The sequence below is a fragment of the Marmota monax genome, unplaced genomic scaffold (genome assembly GCF_021218885.2).
Source record: "Marmota monax isolate L192 unplaced genomic scaffold, Marmota_monax_Labrador192_F-V1.1 WCK01_AAM20220418_F8-fsc00013, whole genome shotgun sequence".
NCBI lineage: Eukaryota > Metazoa > Chordata > Mammalia > Rodentia > Sciuridae > Marmota > Marmota monax.
Genome location: NW_026692202.1, coordinates 12,826,294 through 12,845,780, shown reverse-complemented (window position 1 = coordinate 12,845,780; position 19,487 = coordinate 12,826,294). Strand labels below are relative to the sequence as shown.

General features: G+C 33.5%; 1 protein-coding gene across 1 annotated transcript in view; it reads left to right on the top strand.

The window, feature by feature from the left end:
• The first annotated feature begins 5,027 nt into the window (after positions 1-5,027).
• Positions 5,028-19,487, top strand: part of Ufl1 (UFM1 specific ligase 1) — a 33,086-nt gene continuing 18,626 nt past the window's right edge. The window contains exons 1-7 of the mRNA XM_046431187.2: positions 5,028-5,201; positions 6,411-6,556; positions 7,644-7,672; positions 8,522-8,619; positions 9,338-9,452; positions 12,339-12,469; positions 17,798-17,856. Coding sequence (XP_046287143.1) covers positions 5,125-5,201; positions 6,411-6,556; positions 7,644-7,672; positions 8,522-8,619; positions 9,338-9,452; positions 12,339-12,469; positions 17,798-17,856 — 655 coding nt within the window. The 5' untranslated portion in view covers positions 5,028-5,124. The remainder of the gene's footprint in view (positions 5,202-6,410; positions 6,557-7,643; positions 7,673-8,521; positions 8,620-9,337; positions 9,453-12,338; positions 12,470-17,797; positions 17,857-19,487) is intronic.

Here is a 19,487-nt window from a genome sequence, read left to right as displayed (position 1 = left end):
GCTGGTTAGAACTACTTGTTCTCCATGGTATCCCCAGGGCATAGCACAGAGTGCCACACAGTAAATCTCAAAAATTATTTATTAAAAGAATAAATGAGTGAATGGAAATTAACAAGGTGAAATTTTATCAAATAAAACTAATTTGTTCAGGCATTGAATAGACTAAACCTGGTTTGATATCAATTTAGATAAATACCAGCCAAATACAGTTCATTACCAGCTCAATTTAAGCCAAAAGTTCAATTAACAGAGGTAAAATATCTATCAAAATTAATCTCTATCATTTGCTGTAGTCAGACTACATGCAAAATACTCAAATCCATTTGTACATCACTTTTTGAAACTAACCCTGGCAAATGAACTTTCAACTACTCTCTCCCAGTTGGGTACTCAGGAATTAAGAGGTCTAGAGATCTTCTTAGGAGAAGTATCTGAGATTTGAAGTATCCAAGATTTTAACTTGGAAAAAGAAAACAGGAGAGACATGCTTCAAATATCTGAAGAGCTGTCATAGGAAAGTTAAATTATAGTCATTTCTGTATCACCCCCAAGGAAAGCATACAGAAGAGAGGGAAGCAGATCTTGCTTTAGTATAAAGAAGAATTTTTAAGTTAGATCTGTCCAAAAATGGATTAGGCCACCTCTTAAAGCAAGGAACAATTTCATCACTTTAAGGGTCTAAGCAAAAGCTAATCTGCCAGCAGCTTTGCAGAGCAATTATTTCTATGTCATTTTAGGCCATTAATATGTATGATTTAAAGAGCCTTTACTGGCCTGATATTCTGATTCTATGACTCCTGAGGGTCTTGCTCACTCCCTCTTCAACATTATCATAATCTCTCTTTTAGTGCAGGAGGTAAGGGGAGCATATTTTTGCAGCACAAATTTCACAAAGATGTAGCTCTAAAATGAAATTTTGACAATTTAATCACAAATAACTTTAGTTTTTGTCTTCCACCCACTTAATGCCTGATCCAGTCCATCGTTGTTCTTGTTCCAGTTATTTCTATTTGTTCATGAGGTACTCTTTCTGTGATGGTTAATTTTAGTTTGGGCTAAGAGACATGCAGATATCTGGCAAAACTTTATGTCCAGGTATGTTAGTAAGAATATTACCAGAAGGGATTAACATTTGGGTAAGTAACTGTGCAGATGGGCATCATCCAGTCCCTTGAGGGTCTGAATGGAACAAAAATATGGAGGAAGAATAAATCTGGGATATCCAGCTTCTCCTACCCTCAGCCATAGGCACACCTGGTTCTAAAGCTCCGGACTTGGACTGAACTAACACCACTGGCTCCATGGTTCTCTAACTTATATATCATGTAACTTATCAACCTCCATAGTTGCTCAAGCCAAGTATCATATCCTTCCCCTCACTCTTTCTCCCTTTCTTCCTTTCTCTCTTTCTTCCTCCATCTGTTTCTCTGGAGAACCCAAACTAACTAGCATACCTTATTTGGACTCATATAATCTCATTTCTATCGCAACTATGCCAGGGGTAAAAAAATTCCTCTTAAAAGTCACAACATCTTTGCTGTAATAGTCAATGGTCATGAATTGATTTTTATTCACCTTGCTCTGTAGGGGTATTGTTAACTATTCCTTCCTTTTCACCTGTTTCTCCAACTACTTTCATCTTTTTTCAATGACCCTTTTTCTCTTTTTCCACTTATGAGTCATAGTGATTTCCTAAGAGATTGATGCTTTCTATGTAAAATTTTTACTGCAATTTTTATGGTAGTATTAATTTTAAAATTCTTAAGCACAATAGAATAATGCCAGCAATGCAATTAACGTTGTCTTTATCTTTGTAATTTCTCTATATAACAAATAGTAAATACTGATTTGTTTGACAATACCTATTTGCAGTTTTGTTTTCCTAGTTGAGTTGGGGAAAGTACTTCAAATTTTAATGTTTTGCTCTCCTGGTAGACAAGGATTTCAAATTATATTTTTCAAAAGTTTGAATTGGAGGAATTCTGTAAGCTCACATTTGCTATTATATTAGTAAAATAATCAATCTACTTAAAGATGTTAGAAATTTTTGTTATTCTTCACATTTAAAAATGTGTCTGACATCTGCACTCCATGTTGACTGCATCACCATTCATGCATGCCAAGATAAAGAAACAACCTAAGTGTGTGTCAACTTTGAAATGGATAAATAAAATGGGACCTCTTTCTTTTTTATTCAGCCACAAAAAAAGAATGAAATATTGTCATTCTTGACAGTGTGAATGGAACTGGAAGTCATTATGTTAAATAAAATAAACCATATACTAAAAAGACAAGTACTACATGATCTCACTCATCCGTAGAATCTAAAATGTTTATTTCATACACAAGTAGAATGGTGGTTACCAAAGACTGGGTTTAGGAGGTGGGGGACAGGAATGAATACAGGTTAATCAATGGTACTAAATAATAGGAGAAAGAAGCTCTGGTATTATGTTGCACAATAGGGTTCCTATGGATAACAACTGTGTTCTTTATACCTCAAAAGTCTAGAATAAAGAATGTTAAATGTTTTCACCATGAAGAGATAATAAATGAGAAGATACATATGTTTAACATTATTTAATATTACATAATTGAAACATTACATGGTACACCATTATTATGTACAATTTTTATGTTTGTATGTATCAATTAAATATTGAATTGAGGCTGAGAATGTCACAAATCATATATTTTGGGTAGCTGAAGACATCATCAGTTCATTGCACCTTATGTCAAAATTCAAGCTAGGTTTGTAGATAGCTGTTAGGAAATTTAGTAGGGAATAGAAGCTCTACTCCCCAAATGGACACAAAGCTCATTCTTCCAAGAAATCTTCAATCTCATATTTAATAACCACTTGGAATTTTTATCATTATTCTAATCACATACTATATTTCTTACTTTACTATATAATATGGTTATGGTCCATATATTACAATTGAGCACTTGAAATGTAGCTAGTGAAACTGAAGTTCTAATTAATCAAAGTATTTAATTAACTTAAGTTTTAAAGTCTCACATGACTTTTTTTTTTCACATGACTTTTGACTACCACATTGGTCAAAACAACTCCCCAGAAAATAGAACCACAAATTACCCCTGTGGTCTTCATTTCTTAAGGAATAAATGTAAATATTAATAATATTAACATAACCATAGGACCATAGATAATGCTACACTCAAACTGACTTATCCCTATAACAAACATTTATAGGATATAGCAGGTTCTATGTACCAGTTGTCATAAGGAGCTCAGAGACTATTGAAAGATGTAAAAAAGAAGTAAATAAATTATGATACAATTTCATTGTAAGTAGAGCATCTTAATAAAAATTTGGGGGACATAGCATATGAATAACTGTCCATGAGAAGTAATAGTTTTCATTAACGAATTTTTTAAAATCTGGAACATCATAGAATATGCTATAAAATAATATGAGAGGAATGGGAGGTGAGGAAGTAGACAGGCATTCCAGAAACAACATTGAATTCTGAAAAGGCTTGGTATGTCTTGGACCCACATCTTCCATATGTGGTATGCATCAATATCAGCAGAAGATGCTACTGTAAAGTTGACTCTAGGCTGCTTGTGACAGTCTCTTGTGGTAAGCAAGAAGTTTGGGTACCTAGTGATCCCATAGTACACTGTACTCTCAATATTGTTAGAAAACTTGCTTTATTGTTAATTACTTATGTTTTAAAATCCTCCTCATTTGATTTATAATTTGTTGTGGAGAGACTGTTTTATTGACCAGTATATTCCATGACATCTAATATAGACTAAGTTTTTGTTTTCTTTTGTTTTTCTGTTTTGTCCCAGGAATTGTCCCAGGGGTGCTTAACCACTGAGCAACATCTCCATTCTTTTTTTATGTTTTATTTTGAGACAGGGTCTCTCTAAATTGCTTAGAGTCTAATTTGCTGTGGCTGGCTTTGAACTTGCAATCTTCTGCCTCAATCTCCTGAGCTGCTGGGATTACAGGTATGTGCCACTGCGCCTGGCTCAGTATCTGTTTTATGAATATTATTTATGCTTGTTCTGAAGCTTCATGCCCTTGGAACCGCACTGCCATCTTCCAAGTTACCCCTTTGACTTGTGGTGTTTAATCTTTTGATCCACCATCAGGTTGCCAGACAGTGTCGTTGTTTACTATTTAACAACAGATTTTATGACTTGTTCTCCACGTTTTAAATGAAGCCAGGAATTTGATAGACAAATGTATTTGTGGCATTAGATGTGAGTTACCCAGCATAATATACTTGGAAGGAAAGCAACTGAAAAAACTTTACTAACTGTATCAATAGGGCTTCAAATTAAAAAAGGATAATGTATTTTTTTAAATGAAGTATAAAAGCAGAATGGCAATGGAAAAATACTCCAGAGTAAATATCTATCTTTACTGATCTTAAAGTAGATCTTCAGGGGTTGTCATAGCCATGTACTCTTATTATCTCATGTTTACATTTCTTCATTATTTCATGGAGTTAATCTTCCCCTCAAGAGAAATAAGAAAGTCTCTAGAATACATGAAAGCAATCTGACATAACTTATGATAGCAAAACAGTCATTTTGTGCAAACAAAAAACAGTGATTACTTTCAGTATTGTGCCTCCACAGGTCTCCCAAAAGGTAAAAATCATTCTGGGTTCAAGTAAAAATCAGCAGGATGCTCTATACAAAGTGGACTACTCAAGAGTTAATAGCCAGAGAAAGAGGGTTATGCTGACTGTAGGCACAAACACATTTCCCCTGGCCGCTTCCAAAACACACACACACACACACACGGAAGACAGACGAAAAACGTGGTTTATTTATCACTAGGCAGAAATATTAGTAATAATGCAAAGATCTCAAGTAACGCTTTACTAATTCGTCCTTCCTCTCACACATCTCATCCATAGCACCTCCGGCGACTGGCAAACCAAGCGCCGCCCAGCGGGTGGGCGGGGCTGCAGTTCTTTTGGGTGTTCCCAGCTCTCGCGAGCGCGCGTTTGGTATCTGTGTCGAGGGAGGAGTTTCTTGTCCCTTCGCGCGGCCCGTTCCGTCTCGCCGCCTCGCCTCCGGTAGTGTTTGGGCTGACGTGTCTGAAGTTACTCCGAGTCTCAGCGACTCAGGCCGTGATGGCGGACGCCTGGGAAGAGATCAGGCGGTTGGCGGCTGACTTCCAGCGGGCGCAGTTCGCCGAAGCCACGCAGAGGTGCCAGACTCTCCCTCTTCGTTGTGGAGTCCAATTTAGGCCCTGGGTGGACACGCGCGGAATTAGAGCTTAGATCCCTGGTCCTGGACCCCGGGCCTTCCAGCCCTCATCAGAGTTCTCGCTTCTTCCCTTCTTCGCCCCAGCCTGGATCGCAGTTCTGAGTCCAGGAGTCATTTGGAAAGCCCGCCTGCTACCATGCCCTGAACTCCCCCCGCCCCCCCGCACCACCCCCATTCCTGGCTCCAGCCAGGTGGTGGCGCGCCCCTTCTCTGCGATGGCCTCAGCGGGTGACTTAGGGCTGTGTTTAGAGTCTCCCTCTAATCCTTCTCCCCCACCCCTTACCAAGTCACTTCTGCATCGTCCCGGTTACACACTTCCTGACCTAGAATGAGCATGAAAAGCGAGACTAACCCCAAATACAGTACTCTGCAAATGTGATCCTTTATTATCTACCATAACAGATGTAGAACAGACCCATGAAGTCATCTGTCATTTTTAGGGACTTTTTCAGGCCACTGACATTGTCTAGAAACCCACGAACCTTTGGGGGATGTGTCTGGAACACCTTAACTCTACTTTTCAATATTATAGAACATACTTATAATGCTAATAGAATCCTTTTTATCGATGGAGTATTTCTTACTGTGGATGTTTTATTCCTTCTAGTCCTGAAGGCAGTAGACCTTTTATGCTATATTTTGTATTTTATAGCACTGAGAGATGCAAAAACAAAATCTAGAGCACAGTAAGTGTGCAGGTACCTAACAGTAGGTGTTATGGTTTTGCTAGGCCAGATTCTATCTGCACACCAAGTACATCAGTGAGGCCACTATGCACTTAATTTAAAAAGAAGATTTGGGTTAAACCAAAAATTGAAGTAAGGTAGGGCAGTTGTTTTTCCTATCTAAACTACATGTCAAAATTTTCTATTTAGATTTGATGATTAAAAGAAGGCCTAAAAGAGCAAATTTGAAATTGAGTAAAATTATATATATATTAAGTAAATGATATAAGTATATGAAAATCTGCTTACATTCAATAGTTTTTTTTAAACTTTTAAACTGGTATTGTTATATTAATAAAAGACAAATATTTTGTGATAATAGAAGTTAATGATTCTACCCAAACACATTTTAGAAACCTGTTTTCATACATTGTGTTAATTTTATGGAACACCAGTATGTTACGCTTAAATTTTTTTTCCCTCAGATTGTCAGAACGGAACTGCATCGAGATTGTGAATAAACTGATTGCTCAGAAACAACTAGAAGTAGTTCACACACTTGATGGAAAGGAATATATTACTCCAGCCCAAATTAGTAAAGAAATGAGAGATGAGCTACATGTCCGAGGCGGTAAGTAATTTTGTAGTGTTTTATTTTTGTCTCTTGGACCTTTGGAAGGAAAAAAAAAATCTTTAAATCGTAAGTGCTAAATTATATGGAGCTTATAGGACATCCTTCTTAATTGTTAACTTAGTAGTCAAGCTTAATGTTTTTTCTGTGTTCACATAAACATGAGCATATAATCTAAATGAACTCAAGTAATATCACTTTCCAAAATACTATTCTTATTATTTTGAGTTATATGTATTATATGTGAATATGTTGGCTATTTATTTTTGTAATTTATTAATTTATTATATGAACTAAAGTAGGGTACTTACCTGCCAGTTATCAGTATTATTTTTGAAACAGGATTTTAAAAAGATCAGAGATTCCTAAACAAGTCTATATTACCATATTTTTTAAATTATTTATTTTGTAAGTAATACAAACTAGGTAACTCAATATTATATAGTGTTTCACCCATCACATTATATGAAATGCTATTATTGTGGTTAGCATAAAACACTCACACACAGTTTTCCTTTGTCTTTTATTTGGAAAAATTACTGAGCAAATTGGACACAATTTGATTAAAATACAAGCAACTATGAAAGCAGCTCTTCATTGGATATTTACAGAATATAACCTTGGTGTTAGTTTAGTTTTTTATCTCCCTACATAATGCTAATGAAATATGACCTGTAATTGGGGGTATTTAGTAAATTTTCTTTTGCTGGTAAATAGAAACCTACCTTTCAGGTTCAAACAATTGAGAAAAATATTATTAAAAATAATTAATTTAGTTGTCAATATCTCTTTGGTCAGGGTAGATAAATTCTGAGTTCTTAAGGGAGTTCAGTACCTTCTGTAAGTCTAGTTAACTTGTGTATCAGTGGATGCTTATATGTAGCCTCATGTAATAAAAATTCAAATTATTGCCTTTGATTTCAGCTATGAACACTTAGCAAATGGTTTACATTTAAAGACATTAATTGTGATTCTGTGTCCTTTAGGAAAAAACTTTGTTCAAAACTTAAATCTATGAGAATGTACACTTTTTAGCTGATTTGTACTTAGACATAATTTAAAATAAGTGAATGTCTTTTCTTTCAAGGTCGAGTAAACATTGTTGATCTGCAACAGGTAAATTTTAAATTTATAAAATTTTTGCCTTGATTTCTTAATTTTTAATCCTGTGAATTTGTTCAGTGTCTTTAAAAGCATTGACTGATACTGGTATCGCACTTTATATAATGTTTGTGAAAAAATAGTTACATAGCCCTCACTGATACATTAAATCAAATAAATTATGGTATATTCAATTGATTTAATAGGTTCTTCCTTGGTCAACTTGCTTGTTCTTTACCTAATAAACTCAGTAGCTGCCATTTTATATAATTTAAAGTTCATGTCATTTCAGGAGAAAAATCATGAGTTTTATATTTATTGTCTTTATTATGTGGAAGTAATGGAGAAATAGTAAGAAGTAGAATATATTTTCAAAATATAAATACACATGTGATTGACACGGTACATTATATATAAGAAGCTAGGCAATCTTGTGTGAAGTGGTGTCTGTTGTATGAAAATTGTTGTTTATTATATTAATTTATATTAAATTTTTTAGCAAGTAAAAATAGAATTCTTTAGAACTGAACATAAGTAAGCAAAAATTCATTTTTTATTTGAAGCCTTAAACGATATTTTAAATAAATTCAAAATTGTTCAAGTAATTTTTTAAAAAAAATATCTAAATATATAATTTCAAAGCTGACAAATAGCCAGGCATAGTGGCACCATACTGTAATCCCAGCAAGGTAGGAGGATCGCAAATGTGAGGCCAGCCTCAGCAACTTAGTAAGACCTTGTCTCAAAAAAGGACTGGGAATGTAGCTAAGTAATAGAGTACCCCTGTTCAATCCCCAGTATGGCCAAAACAAACTTAAGAAACAGTACATACTTATACTAGTAGAATTTCTATTTATTTTCCAGGTAATTAATGTGGACCTGATTCATATTGAGAATAGAATTGGTGACATTATTAAATCAGAAAAGCATGTCCAGCTAGTATTGGGACAATTGATAGATGAGTAAGTACTTTATCTAGGAGCATTTATTTTCTTTCTTTTTAAAATATTGTTAAAATTTAGACCAATTATAGCCAGTTAGGCATTTTATTTACAGCTCTTATAGTGCTGATTTTTGTTATAAATATCATTGCATTTAAAATGTAAATGCTTAATTATTTGGAATACGTAGTTGCAAATACTATAAACTGTGTCTTTTTGTTTTGTTTTATTTTGTTTCTATTGAAGCAGTGCAAAGCTTCTGGAGATCAAGCAAATTTTCCCTTGAATGTATATTCTTTGTTGTACCCCCGTAGTTTCTCACTCTTGGGATAGCCCACATTCTCCCTTGAATGTGCTTCTGCTTTTCTATAAACCTCTGTCTTTGAAAATAAAAAGCAATACAAAATGGAACTTTTATAATTTTTGCTATATGATATTAACTCTGGAAGCACATTCATTCTAAAAATATTAATGAAGAATAACAAACTTTACAATATAAGAAAAAAATCCCAAAATTTATCATTTGAGTAACCTTGTGTTCATTTAGTTACATTGATGAGAAAAAATATTTTAGAACATGAATAATGTATTGGTAATATGAATATTATTCATATTACCAATACATTATTCATTACTTTTGGTACATACTTTATTCCAACAGAAAATAAGCCTAAAAGAATCAGAAAATAAAGAAAAACATTATTTCTAATTGTTTTTCATTTTGTTTTTTCAATATTAGCAACTATTTGGATCGGTTAGCAGAAGAAGTAAATGATAAATTGCAAGAAAGTGGTCAGGTAACCATATCAGAACTGTGTAAAACCTATGACCTTCCTGGAAACTTTCTGACACAGGTATTTTTTTCTTAATGGTGTAATATATCTTTTTAACAAAGAATTTTAAACAGAGAATTATACTTAGTGCATGAATTTATTTAATGCTTCTCTTATCAGCTGCATAGAAATTTTAACCAGGATATCTACAGTTCCATATCCCAGTTACATTTTAGAAAAACCATCAAACATTTTAAGTTAGAAGGGGTACTCCTGGCATCTGTGGGTAAAGGCAAGGAAGGGATGCTGCTAAATATATTACATTACACAAGACAGCCTGTTCAGCAAAGTATTTTCTTGTCATAAGTGTCAGAAGTGCCACTGTCTTTTGATATCATCTTTTTTTTTAATGGATCAGTGATGCTTTACTAAGCAGTGGAGGAGCACATTTTAAAGGGGGAAAGTGGTGATGGGCTACAGCAGATCTGAGTTTTATAGGGTTTAGCAGGGCATGGGAGGAGTTGGTTAGTTACTTTTGCTGGGCTTATTTTGGTCAGCAGGGGGTTTTGGGCAGATAAGGGTGATTAGGAGAGACTAGATTCCTATGCTCCCCTTTTTCCCTGAGTAAGTCTCCGTTTCCTTCATTCTAGACTCTAAAAAAGATATAGTGAGTTGGGATGATGTCATCATATCTGGCTACTCTGCTGAGCAGGGGCATCACTAAGATATCTTCCAGAGGCTGTAGCATGGTGGCCCTGGAGATCAGAGACATGTTCTGTTAGAAACCTCTGGAAAATATTAATGAAACATGGAAGAAGGGAGAAAAATAAGATAATCAGGAGAATGAAGGATCATATGGGTCCAAATCCAGGTCAGGAGTCCTCCCTCCCATCCAGGGGAAGAGGAGATGTTTGCTAAGTTAGCGGCTTGTTTCTTTAGCTTTCTTATCCCTTACTATTCCTGACTTAACTAACATAGAAGCAACATTTTTCCCCACGGAAGAGGCTGAGGCTACCTTGTCCTGCTGTAAGAAGATCTAGGTGCTGATGATTTTGCAAACCTACAGAATACAGGGAATCCAATTGATTTTGTAAAGTCCATACCAAATCAGCATGGCTATCCTCAATAACCTGTATGGACCATTTTTTATAGTAGTGAAGAGAAGTTCCTAATCCTGCTACTTCTGTGCCAATCCTGGCAAGTCCTTTTCTAGCCCTATAAGTAAAGGAATAAACTGAAGGGCTCTCTTATATCTGGTGTGCAACATTATCAGGATAGGCAAATTTTGATTATTAGGTGAAACAATGTTATCTATATTATTCCTCTGTAAACTGTCAGTATGATGGGAAGAAAAACAAAGAAATCTCACGTATTATCTTATGTTCAGGTACTTGTGTTAATACTCAAATCAAATATCTTGATTTATAGTATAGTAACACTACTACCTGAAAACAGATGCTATTTCCTTATTTTTTTTTTTTTATGTAGTTTGACATTTTAGAATTGTGGAAATCCATTTGATAGAGTAAAAAGTACATGTTTTGGAGTTAAACAGCTTGATTTGAAACCTTTTAGTGTCACTTTTTATTTATTTTACATTAGAAAAACTAATCTCTTGTGCTTCAAGTTACTTATGTGTAAAATGGGAATAATTATATCTTTTTCATAAGCTTCAATGAGATGTACCTATAAAGTGCAATGTCTGTTACAACAGAGGTGTATACCTAAAATGAGATTTGGCTTTTTCCATGTTTCAGTATACAAAACTATCATTTATTGAGTGCCTCTGTTGTAACAGACATTGCACTTTATACACCACTTTAATAAGAAACTTCAACTTTCAAAATGTACCAAACATTTTCTGGGGCCCAGCACTGCATGTATTGGACAGAGGTGGGCTCTGCCCTCCTGATGCTCAAGCTGAAGTGAGTGCTAAAGACCTGTCAGTGAGAAGGTTTAAAAGACCCTATGATGAGATTAATTTGGAGTATAAACAGGATTGTTCTCCACATTAAGAGAATCAACTTCCCAAATTACATTTAAAATAGAGTATAACTTCTGTATAGCATTTCAGGATCCTAAGTTCTATTTCACATGAGTAAATACATATTAATCATAGAAAAACATTATATTTTTTTAAAATTGTACTTTATAAAATTTATTTATTTATTCTAATTTTAAAACACTTTTTAAAATATCAGGCCAGATCCAAATTCTTACCAAACTGTGCACCTAAATACCTCTTAGAAATATGCAGTTTCTTAATATTTTTTAGTTCTAATTATTCTGAATACCACAGGCAGCATTCTAAAACTTCATTAAGTTGTTTGAAAATATTTTTTGTATCATAAAAGTATCAGCCAAGCTGACTTACAGATTTAATTTATTTTGAGATGTGAACTATATCCAAGCTTATTTCGCACTTATCTGATCCCAGGTATATTATAGCTGTTGGAAAATATTCTCTCTGTTAGAAAACAGATTACCAAGAAACCAAATCATCTTCAGGTTTAAATCTTTGGTTAATATTTGTACCAGAAAAAATTATTTTTTTTCAGGTCTTAGGTTCTCCTAAATTGCAGAATCTTGGCATAACACTTATTTTTCTCAGTGTTTGAAGCTCCAGATAGGGTCTTCTCTGCTATCAATGCATATATCTTGTGTTTATGTTGGAAACTGCCTATATATAGAAATATTATATTAGAAATACACTTTATAAACAAGGGCTAATACAATAACCAAGCCTTTTATTATAAAAGTAATTTGACTTATTTCTTGGCTCTGCTATGTGGTAATGTATTTTTCTAGATCCTGAAATTTCATTTAGTTTATATATCTTGTAATTCAAGCTTGTTAAAATTTCTTAATCATCATTCATATAACATCAGCATGCAGTAAGCATGAGTATACAAAATGTATATGTGTGATTTTATTCAAATTAATAAAAATTTAAATCTTTACCCCCAGGCATTAACTCACAGACTAGGTAGAATTATCAATGGACATATTGATCTTGATAACAGAGGAGTAATTTTCACAGAAGCTTTTATTGCTCGACATAAAGCACGCATCCGTGGATTATTCAGTGCTATTACCCGGTGAGCATGTTTTAAAATATGCAGATTTATACATTTTTTTGATATGGTTTACATTTATTTTCCTAGCAACTGAATGTTTGGTTGGTTTTTGTTTCGTTTTGTTTTAAGCAAAATTTCATTGAGGGTCATCGATAGAAGGGGAACTTCTGTGAAATGGGGTTGGGATACCAAAGTCCAGAATGCAGCCTAATTCTCTCCAACCAACATCCCCTTCTTTTTCCTGTTTGCTCCATCATACCCCCAGATGCACATCTGTAGAATGTGGTTTAAAAACTGCTATGCAAAACTGTATATTAAGGTCGTCCTGGAATCATGGAAAGACCATGCAATTAACAAAGGTAGAAGAATTGGGGCTTATAGCTGCATCAAATAATAACCATGTGACTTTAAGCATAAATGTCATTCTTCTGACTTGGGCTTTAGATGGGGTAGATAATTTTAGGACTCTTTTTACCAAGTTAACTTGTTAACGGCTGGGATGTAGCTCAATGGTAGAATGCTTGCCTCGCATGTGTGAGGCTCTGAGTTCAATTCCCAGGACCAGAAAAAAAAAAAAAATAGTTAACATTCTACTATTCTACTATACTAATGAATAACAACTTTAGTTTCAAAATGACTAACTTTGCTAAAGTAAGAATTTATGATATTTTGGATCTATGTGACAAACTATAGATTTTATAAAACATGTTCTCACTTATCTCCTCCCTCCTGTGACATCAGTTTCATTTCAGTGGCTTTGTGTCCCTTTAAAATGTCCAAATTTCTCCCATTTTAAAACAGACTCTGAACCCCATAGTTCACTCCATCCTGTGTATTAAGTTTCCTTAAAGTGAAACTTCTTGAAATTGATGTCTGCATTTATTCACAGCTTTCTTACCTTCTTTTTCTTCTCAACTGACCTCCTTGGCTTCTACAACTTACATAGCAGTGATGTCAATATAATTAAATCTAAGCTACCCACGGTGGTGCATGCCTGTAATCCTGGCTATAGAAGACTGACACAGGAGGATCTCAACTTTGAGGCTAGCCTGGGCAATTTAGCCAGACCTCTTTTCAAAATTAAAAAATAGATAAATAAGGATATGGATGTAGCTCAGTGATAGAGGAACACTGGATTGAATCCCCAGTACTGCAAAATAAATCAATGATTACATCTGACTTTGTAGTAATATTTAACTCCAGACATTTTTTAAGTGATAGCTGTTGTGGTTTTTTTGGTTTTATGTTTTTGGGTTTTTGTTTGTTTGGTCATTTAACAAATCAGTAAGTACTGAGCACATAATTGCACAGAGATACAAAATACTAGAAGGTTAGGGAGAGTTTGTAATCTAATGGAATAATTTTATTCTCTCTTTTTTTTTATATTAAATAACCTGAAACTTGAGGTTTTTTTGTGTATGTGAAGAAATTGCTGAAATGACATTCTGTTACCACAAATGCAATAGTATGTTTTTCCTACAAAATGAACATTATCCTATGTAACTATAATATAATCATCCAAATCATAAAATTAACATTGATGGGCTGGGGCTGTAGTTCAGTGGCAGAGTGTCTGTGTAGCATGTGTGAGGCACTGGGTTTAATCTTCAGCACCACCTAAAAATAAACAAATAATTCTGTCTATCTATAACTACCAAAAAAATCTTTTTATTTTTTTAAATTAACATTGACACATACTAACATCTAGTCTTCAGATCCCATTCATGGTTTAATGATGGCTCCAGAAATATTTTTTATAGAAAAAGAATCACATATTGCATTTAATTATTTTATTTCCTCAGTTACCTTCAATCTGCAACACTTACTTGGTCTTTCCTTGATTTTCATGACGTTTGAAAATATCTTGATACTTTTGAGGATCACAGGCCAATTATTTTGTAGGACTTTCAATTTTTCTTGTCTGCTGTTTAGTTTATGTGTGTGGATATTAGAGTTTCCCATGTTTGGCAGGAATATCACAGAAACGACACTGTGTTCTTTTAATAGAATTCTGTCAGGTGGCATGCAATTTAGAGTTTTCCAATTACTAATAAATATATTGTAATCATTTTATAGATATATATCTGTTAGGATTCTTCAAAGCTACTGGTTTTTCTTTGTAACTAATAAGTATTTGTGGGAAGGGCCATTTAGAACCATGCAGTTTATCCCATTTATCATCAAACTATTTATTACAATTACTATGAACTCAGGGTTTCCTAATTTATTCATTAAAGTTTAATTTATTATCATTTACATTTTCAAACTGGCCCTGATTTAACTTATGGTAGGCTCCTTGGGCTACTTTTGTGTCATTTTGGCATGTCCCCATCATTCCTGGGTGGGGTATTTCTATAATTTGGGGAACAAGATGCTTCAGGTTCACAGGGATTTTTAAATTTTAGTTCATTTTCAGACATAATTTCTCTGTCCCTAGCCTGGAATCAGCCATTTCTCCAAGCAGCCCTGGTTCCTTCTAATAGAAAATAATATTTAGCAACCAAGGATCTAGACACTTAATTGCTTATAACTTATTTACTCAACATTGCTTTCAGGCCATCTCAGTAGACAAGCTAGGGGATATACTTACACATGGGTATTTACCCCTCTATATTTTAGTATTTTTAAATATGTATATCAAAAAAAAATGAATTCATACTAATTCTTTCAATTCTAGTCCAACTCTATAAGCTTCATTCTAGTTTTCTCCTTTCCCGTATTTGTAATACCCTCATTCAACCATGAGAAACCTAACATCTGTTATCTTTAATATGTTTACTAATTTAATTTCCCTTATGTGACTGATTTCCCATTACTACTGCAGCTTCCTCCTATGTATGGATATATTCTTTATCCTCCGTGGCTCTAACAGCCCATGCATGGATCCCTACTAATATAAGAAGCTGCCAGTTGTTACTGGAGAAAGGAACCGGGTAACTGACTGATAAGAATGGAGAATTCAGTTTTGTTGTGCCCTATGTGTTTATTATATAATTATGAAACAAAAACTAAAAACATATTTTTCCTATTAAAAAGTGCATTGATTTTTTCCTTTACTAAAATACTAAATAGTTGTTTTAATCTTTATCAAGATAACCTTTTATTTTTTTTCAGAGTACCCCTGAGTTTCTCTGTATGTACAGATACATGTTCTCTGTATGTGTAGATATAAGAAAACAAGTTCTGATCCTGAAAAGATGTTGTTAGATAATTTTCCTGACAATTTCACATAATGCACCATATCTTCATAGTGACCTCTTAAAATTAAGAACATACCCAATTTTTTCTGGCCTAACTTCAAAGAAAATATTTATATGGGCTTATAATTATTAAAGGTATCCAGAAAACAAAACATGAAGCAATTAGTGATAAGAATGAGATACACAGATATGCTGAACTACATTCTACTCCAAATTGAAATAAAAACTCACAGTTTCATCAAACAAACAAACAAAAAAAAAAAACTGGGAATTTTCTATAACTCCATTCAATATTTACCAAACACCTATAGTATGTTATGCACTCGGAAATTTAAAAATAAAGTCTTTTCTGGAATCCTCAACTTCTTGTAGGGATGTGTTTAAGTAGAAACAACAGAAAACACACACACACAAATAAAACATTGGAAGGTTATATTGATTATTGTAAAATAAATAGAGAACAAAATTCATAGGGCATCTGGACCTAGTTAGCTTTTGGTTTCTAGGCAATTTGGCTGAAAATTTGGTATAAAACAAATTAAAATAAGTTTGTCCACTTAATAATTTGGTAAAATTATAATTTAGTAAAAGTCACCAAACAGATTTTTAAACAGGTAATTATTTCTGCTTTCCTCAGTTTGTAGCACAAAAAAATTTACAACATCCTAAGTAATCAACATTAAGGGATTAAAATGTTGGAGTTACTTAAAAATCTTTCACTTATATTCATAAAAATGAAAACAGACTAACCTTAACAGAAGAATAGACATACTGGTTGAAAATAAATAGGAAAAAAATTGTAGTTGAATAAAAAGTCTAGATCCTTTTGTCAGTTTCCTTCACTTAAAAAAAAAAAAAAATGTGTGTGTGGTTCATAGAAGCATTATTCATAATAGCCCCAAACTGGAAACAGTTTAGATGTCTATCAACTGACAATATATGCAAAATGTGTTTTATCTATATAGCTATTATTCACCAATAAAAGGGAATGACTTCTGTTGGCATGCTTCATTATAGTTGAACCTTAACAACATTCTTAGTAAAAGAAGATAAAAATTCTATCCATATTAAATGTCTAGAAAGGCAAATTTCAGAAGCAGAAAAAGTTATTATCTAGATCTAGAGGTATCGGCAGGAATTAACAACAAACAGCTATCAGAGAACTTTTTAGATGATGGAGATGTTCTAAAACTGGATAGTTGTGGTTGCACAATTCCATGAATTAAAGCCATATATTACATGCTAAAAGTTGAGTGGATTGTATGATGTGTTCATTATAACCCATTAAAACAGCTTAGAAAAAATGCATAGTCATTATAGAAAGTACTGATAAGTGTTTTGTTGTAGTTTTTGTTTTCTTAAGAAAAGCTTTTTAAATGAATCCCATTCATTCACTAGGAGTTATCATTCTGATACATCATTCATACATTATTCGTACAATATGATCTCATTTTTCTCCAAAAATGGAGTCATATAACATTCAGTTCAGTATTCCCAAATGAGGAAAATCCTCCTGGACAGCACAGAATTAAGTAAAACAAATATAGTCAGCTCCTCCCATCTGTGGGTTCTATATCTGTGGATTCAACTAATCACAGATTGAAAATATTCAAGGAAAAAAGTATGTCTGTACTAAGCCTATACAGATTTTTTTCTCCTTCATCATCACTATATAAACAGTACAATAGAAAAACTATTTTCATCACCTTTACTTTCTGTTATGTATGATAAATTATCTAAACATGATTTAAGATATGCAGAAGTATATACATAGGCTATAGGGAAATACCACACCATTTTATATGAAACTTGAACATCTGTGGATTTTAGATAGATAGGAGACAGTCCTAGAACCAATTCCCCATGGATACTAAGAGATGAGTGTATACAGTGTATACAGTAAAGGAACATACTTCATGTTCCCATTTTGTGGGATGGGAACATAAATCAATCTTGGATTATAAAAGTGAATTGATTGCTCTGATATTTCAGTTGCATAATTCTGATTAAGAATTTCAAAAGTGATATAATTTTTGCCTTTTTAAATTTAAATTAATTGGTGTTTTTCATTAACACTACTTCTCCTAGTTATTTTTTAATTCTTAAGTAACTCTATAATTAATATTTTCTTATTTTTATTTCTTTACAGGCCTACAGCAGTGAATTCTTTGATTTCAAAATATGGATTTCAGGAGCAGCTTCTGTACTGTGAGTTTTGTTTAAATTATAAGTTAGTTGGTGGTAGTAGTCAGCTTTCCATCAATATAACAAAATACCTGAAATAATTAACTTATAAAGAGAAGAGCTTTACTTTGGCTCATAGTTTTGGATATTCCAGTTCAATATCAGGTAGACTTATTGCTTTGAGCTTCTGATGACATGTCAGATGACAACTACAGGGAGCCTGTGGCATAGAAAAACCTTTTACATCAGGAGCCAAGGAACCAAAAAAGAGGAAGAAGCAGGATCGATCCCACAGCCACTTCAAGGTCCATCCCAGTGGCCTAACCACCTCCCACTAGGCCCCACTTCCTAAAGGCATCACCATCTCCCAGTTGCTCCACAGATGTACCTTTGGTAGACATTCAGCATCCACACCATAGCTGCTGAATATACTGTTAATATAAAACTTAATAATATTGATTTCTTTAATCTTAAAACAATATTACTAAAATATTTCATGGTTTGAAAAGGTTTCCATATAACGGTTTCCATATATGTGTTGATCTTTATATCTACCAGACATTTAGTATTGGATAATACTAGAGGATTGGAATGAAAATTTATACATGAATGAAAATATACATGTATACAGACTACTGTATATAGAGATTTAAAATTGTAGGATTGGGAATAATTTTTGCTTTGTTTCCTATGGTTTTTCATATTTTTAAATATAAAAGTAAATAGGGTTTCTCTAACAAAATTTTTGTAGAGTTTATAGCAATAAAAATATGGCTAAATTTTTAGCATTCAAACAACACAGTATCTCCCAATTAATCTTGGTCTATTGTCTGTTTTGTTTGTGTGTGTGTGACACTCTTATGCATTTTTGAGGTCTTTTTATGATTGGCTGGAATACTTTTTAAAAGCAGTGACTTAATCTTTCAATTCAGATGATATCTGTGCAGATATGAAAATCTAAAATGAATGGAAAAGATATTCAAGTATTGAATTAAAAATCTTCACTGTATTTTTCAGAATATGAATTTTAAATTTAAATTTTTTGTTTAAGACATTTTAAATTAAACTAATTGGAAGCTATGAAATAGAAGCTTGACACAATTTCACTATAATGTTAAGTTTTTCAAGTACTAATTGATAACTTGAGAACTTTGGTCAGAATTTCGAATAGATTTTTGTATAGTCACACTAAATTGAAAATCATGTTTTGTGGTCTCCTGAGAAATCTGGACTTTTTTGATATCATTGAAATTCCTATGTAAATTTTTTTATTAGTTACACATGACAGTATAATGATCTTGACAGTTCATACATTTGAATCAAATGGGGTATAATTTCTCATTTTTCTGAGTGTACAGGTTGCAGAATCTCATTGGTCATAGAGTCACCCCTATATACATACAGCAATAATAATGTCTGTTTTATTCTGCTGCCCTTCCTTTCCCCCCTTCCCCTCCCCTCCCCTCCCATCACTTCTCTCTACCCAATCTAATGTGACACACTTTTTTTTTTCCTCCTCACAACATCATACATATATTCTGTATAACGATGAGGGTCTCCTTCCATCTTCCATGCAATTCCCCTTCTCCCTCCTTTTCCCTCCCACCTCTCTTCCCTATTTAGTGGTAATCTTCTTCTCATGCTCTTCCTCCCTA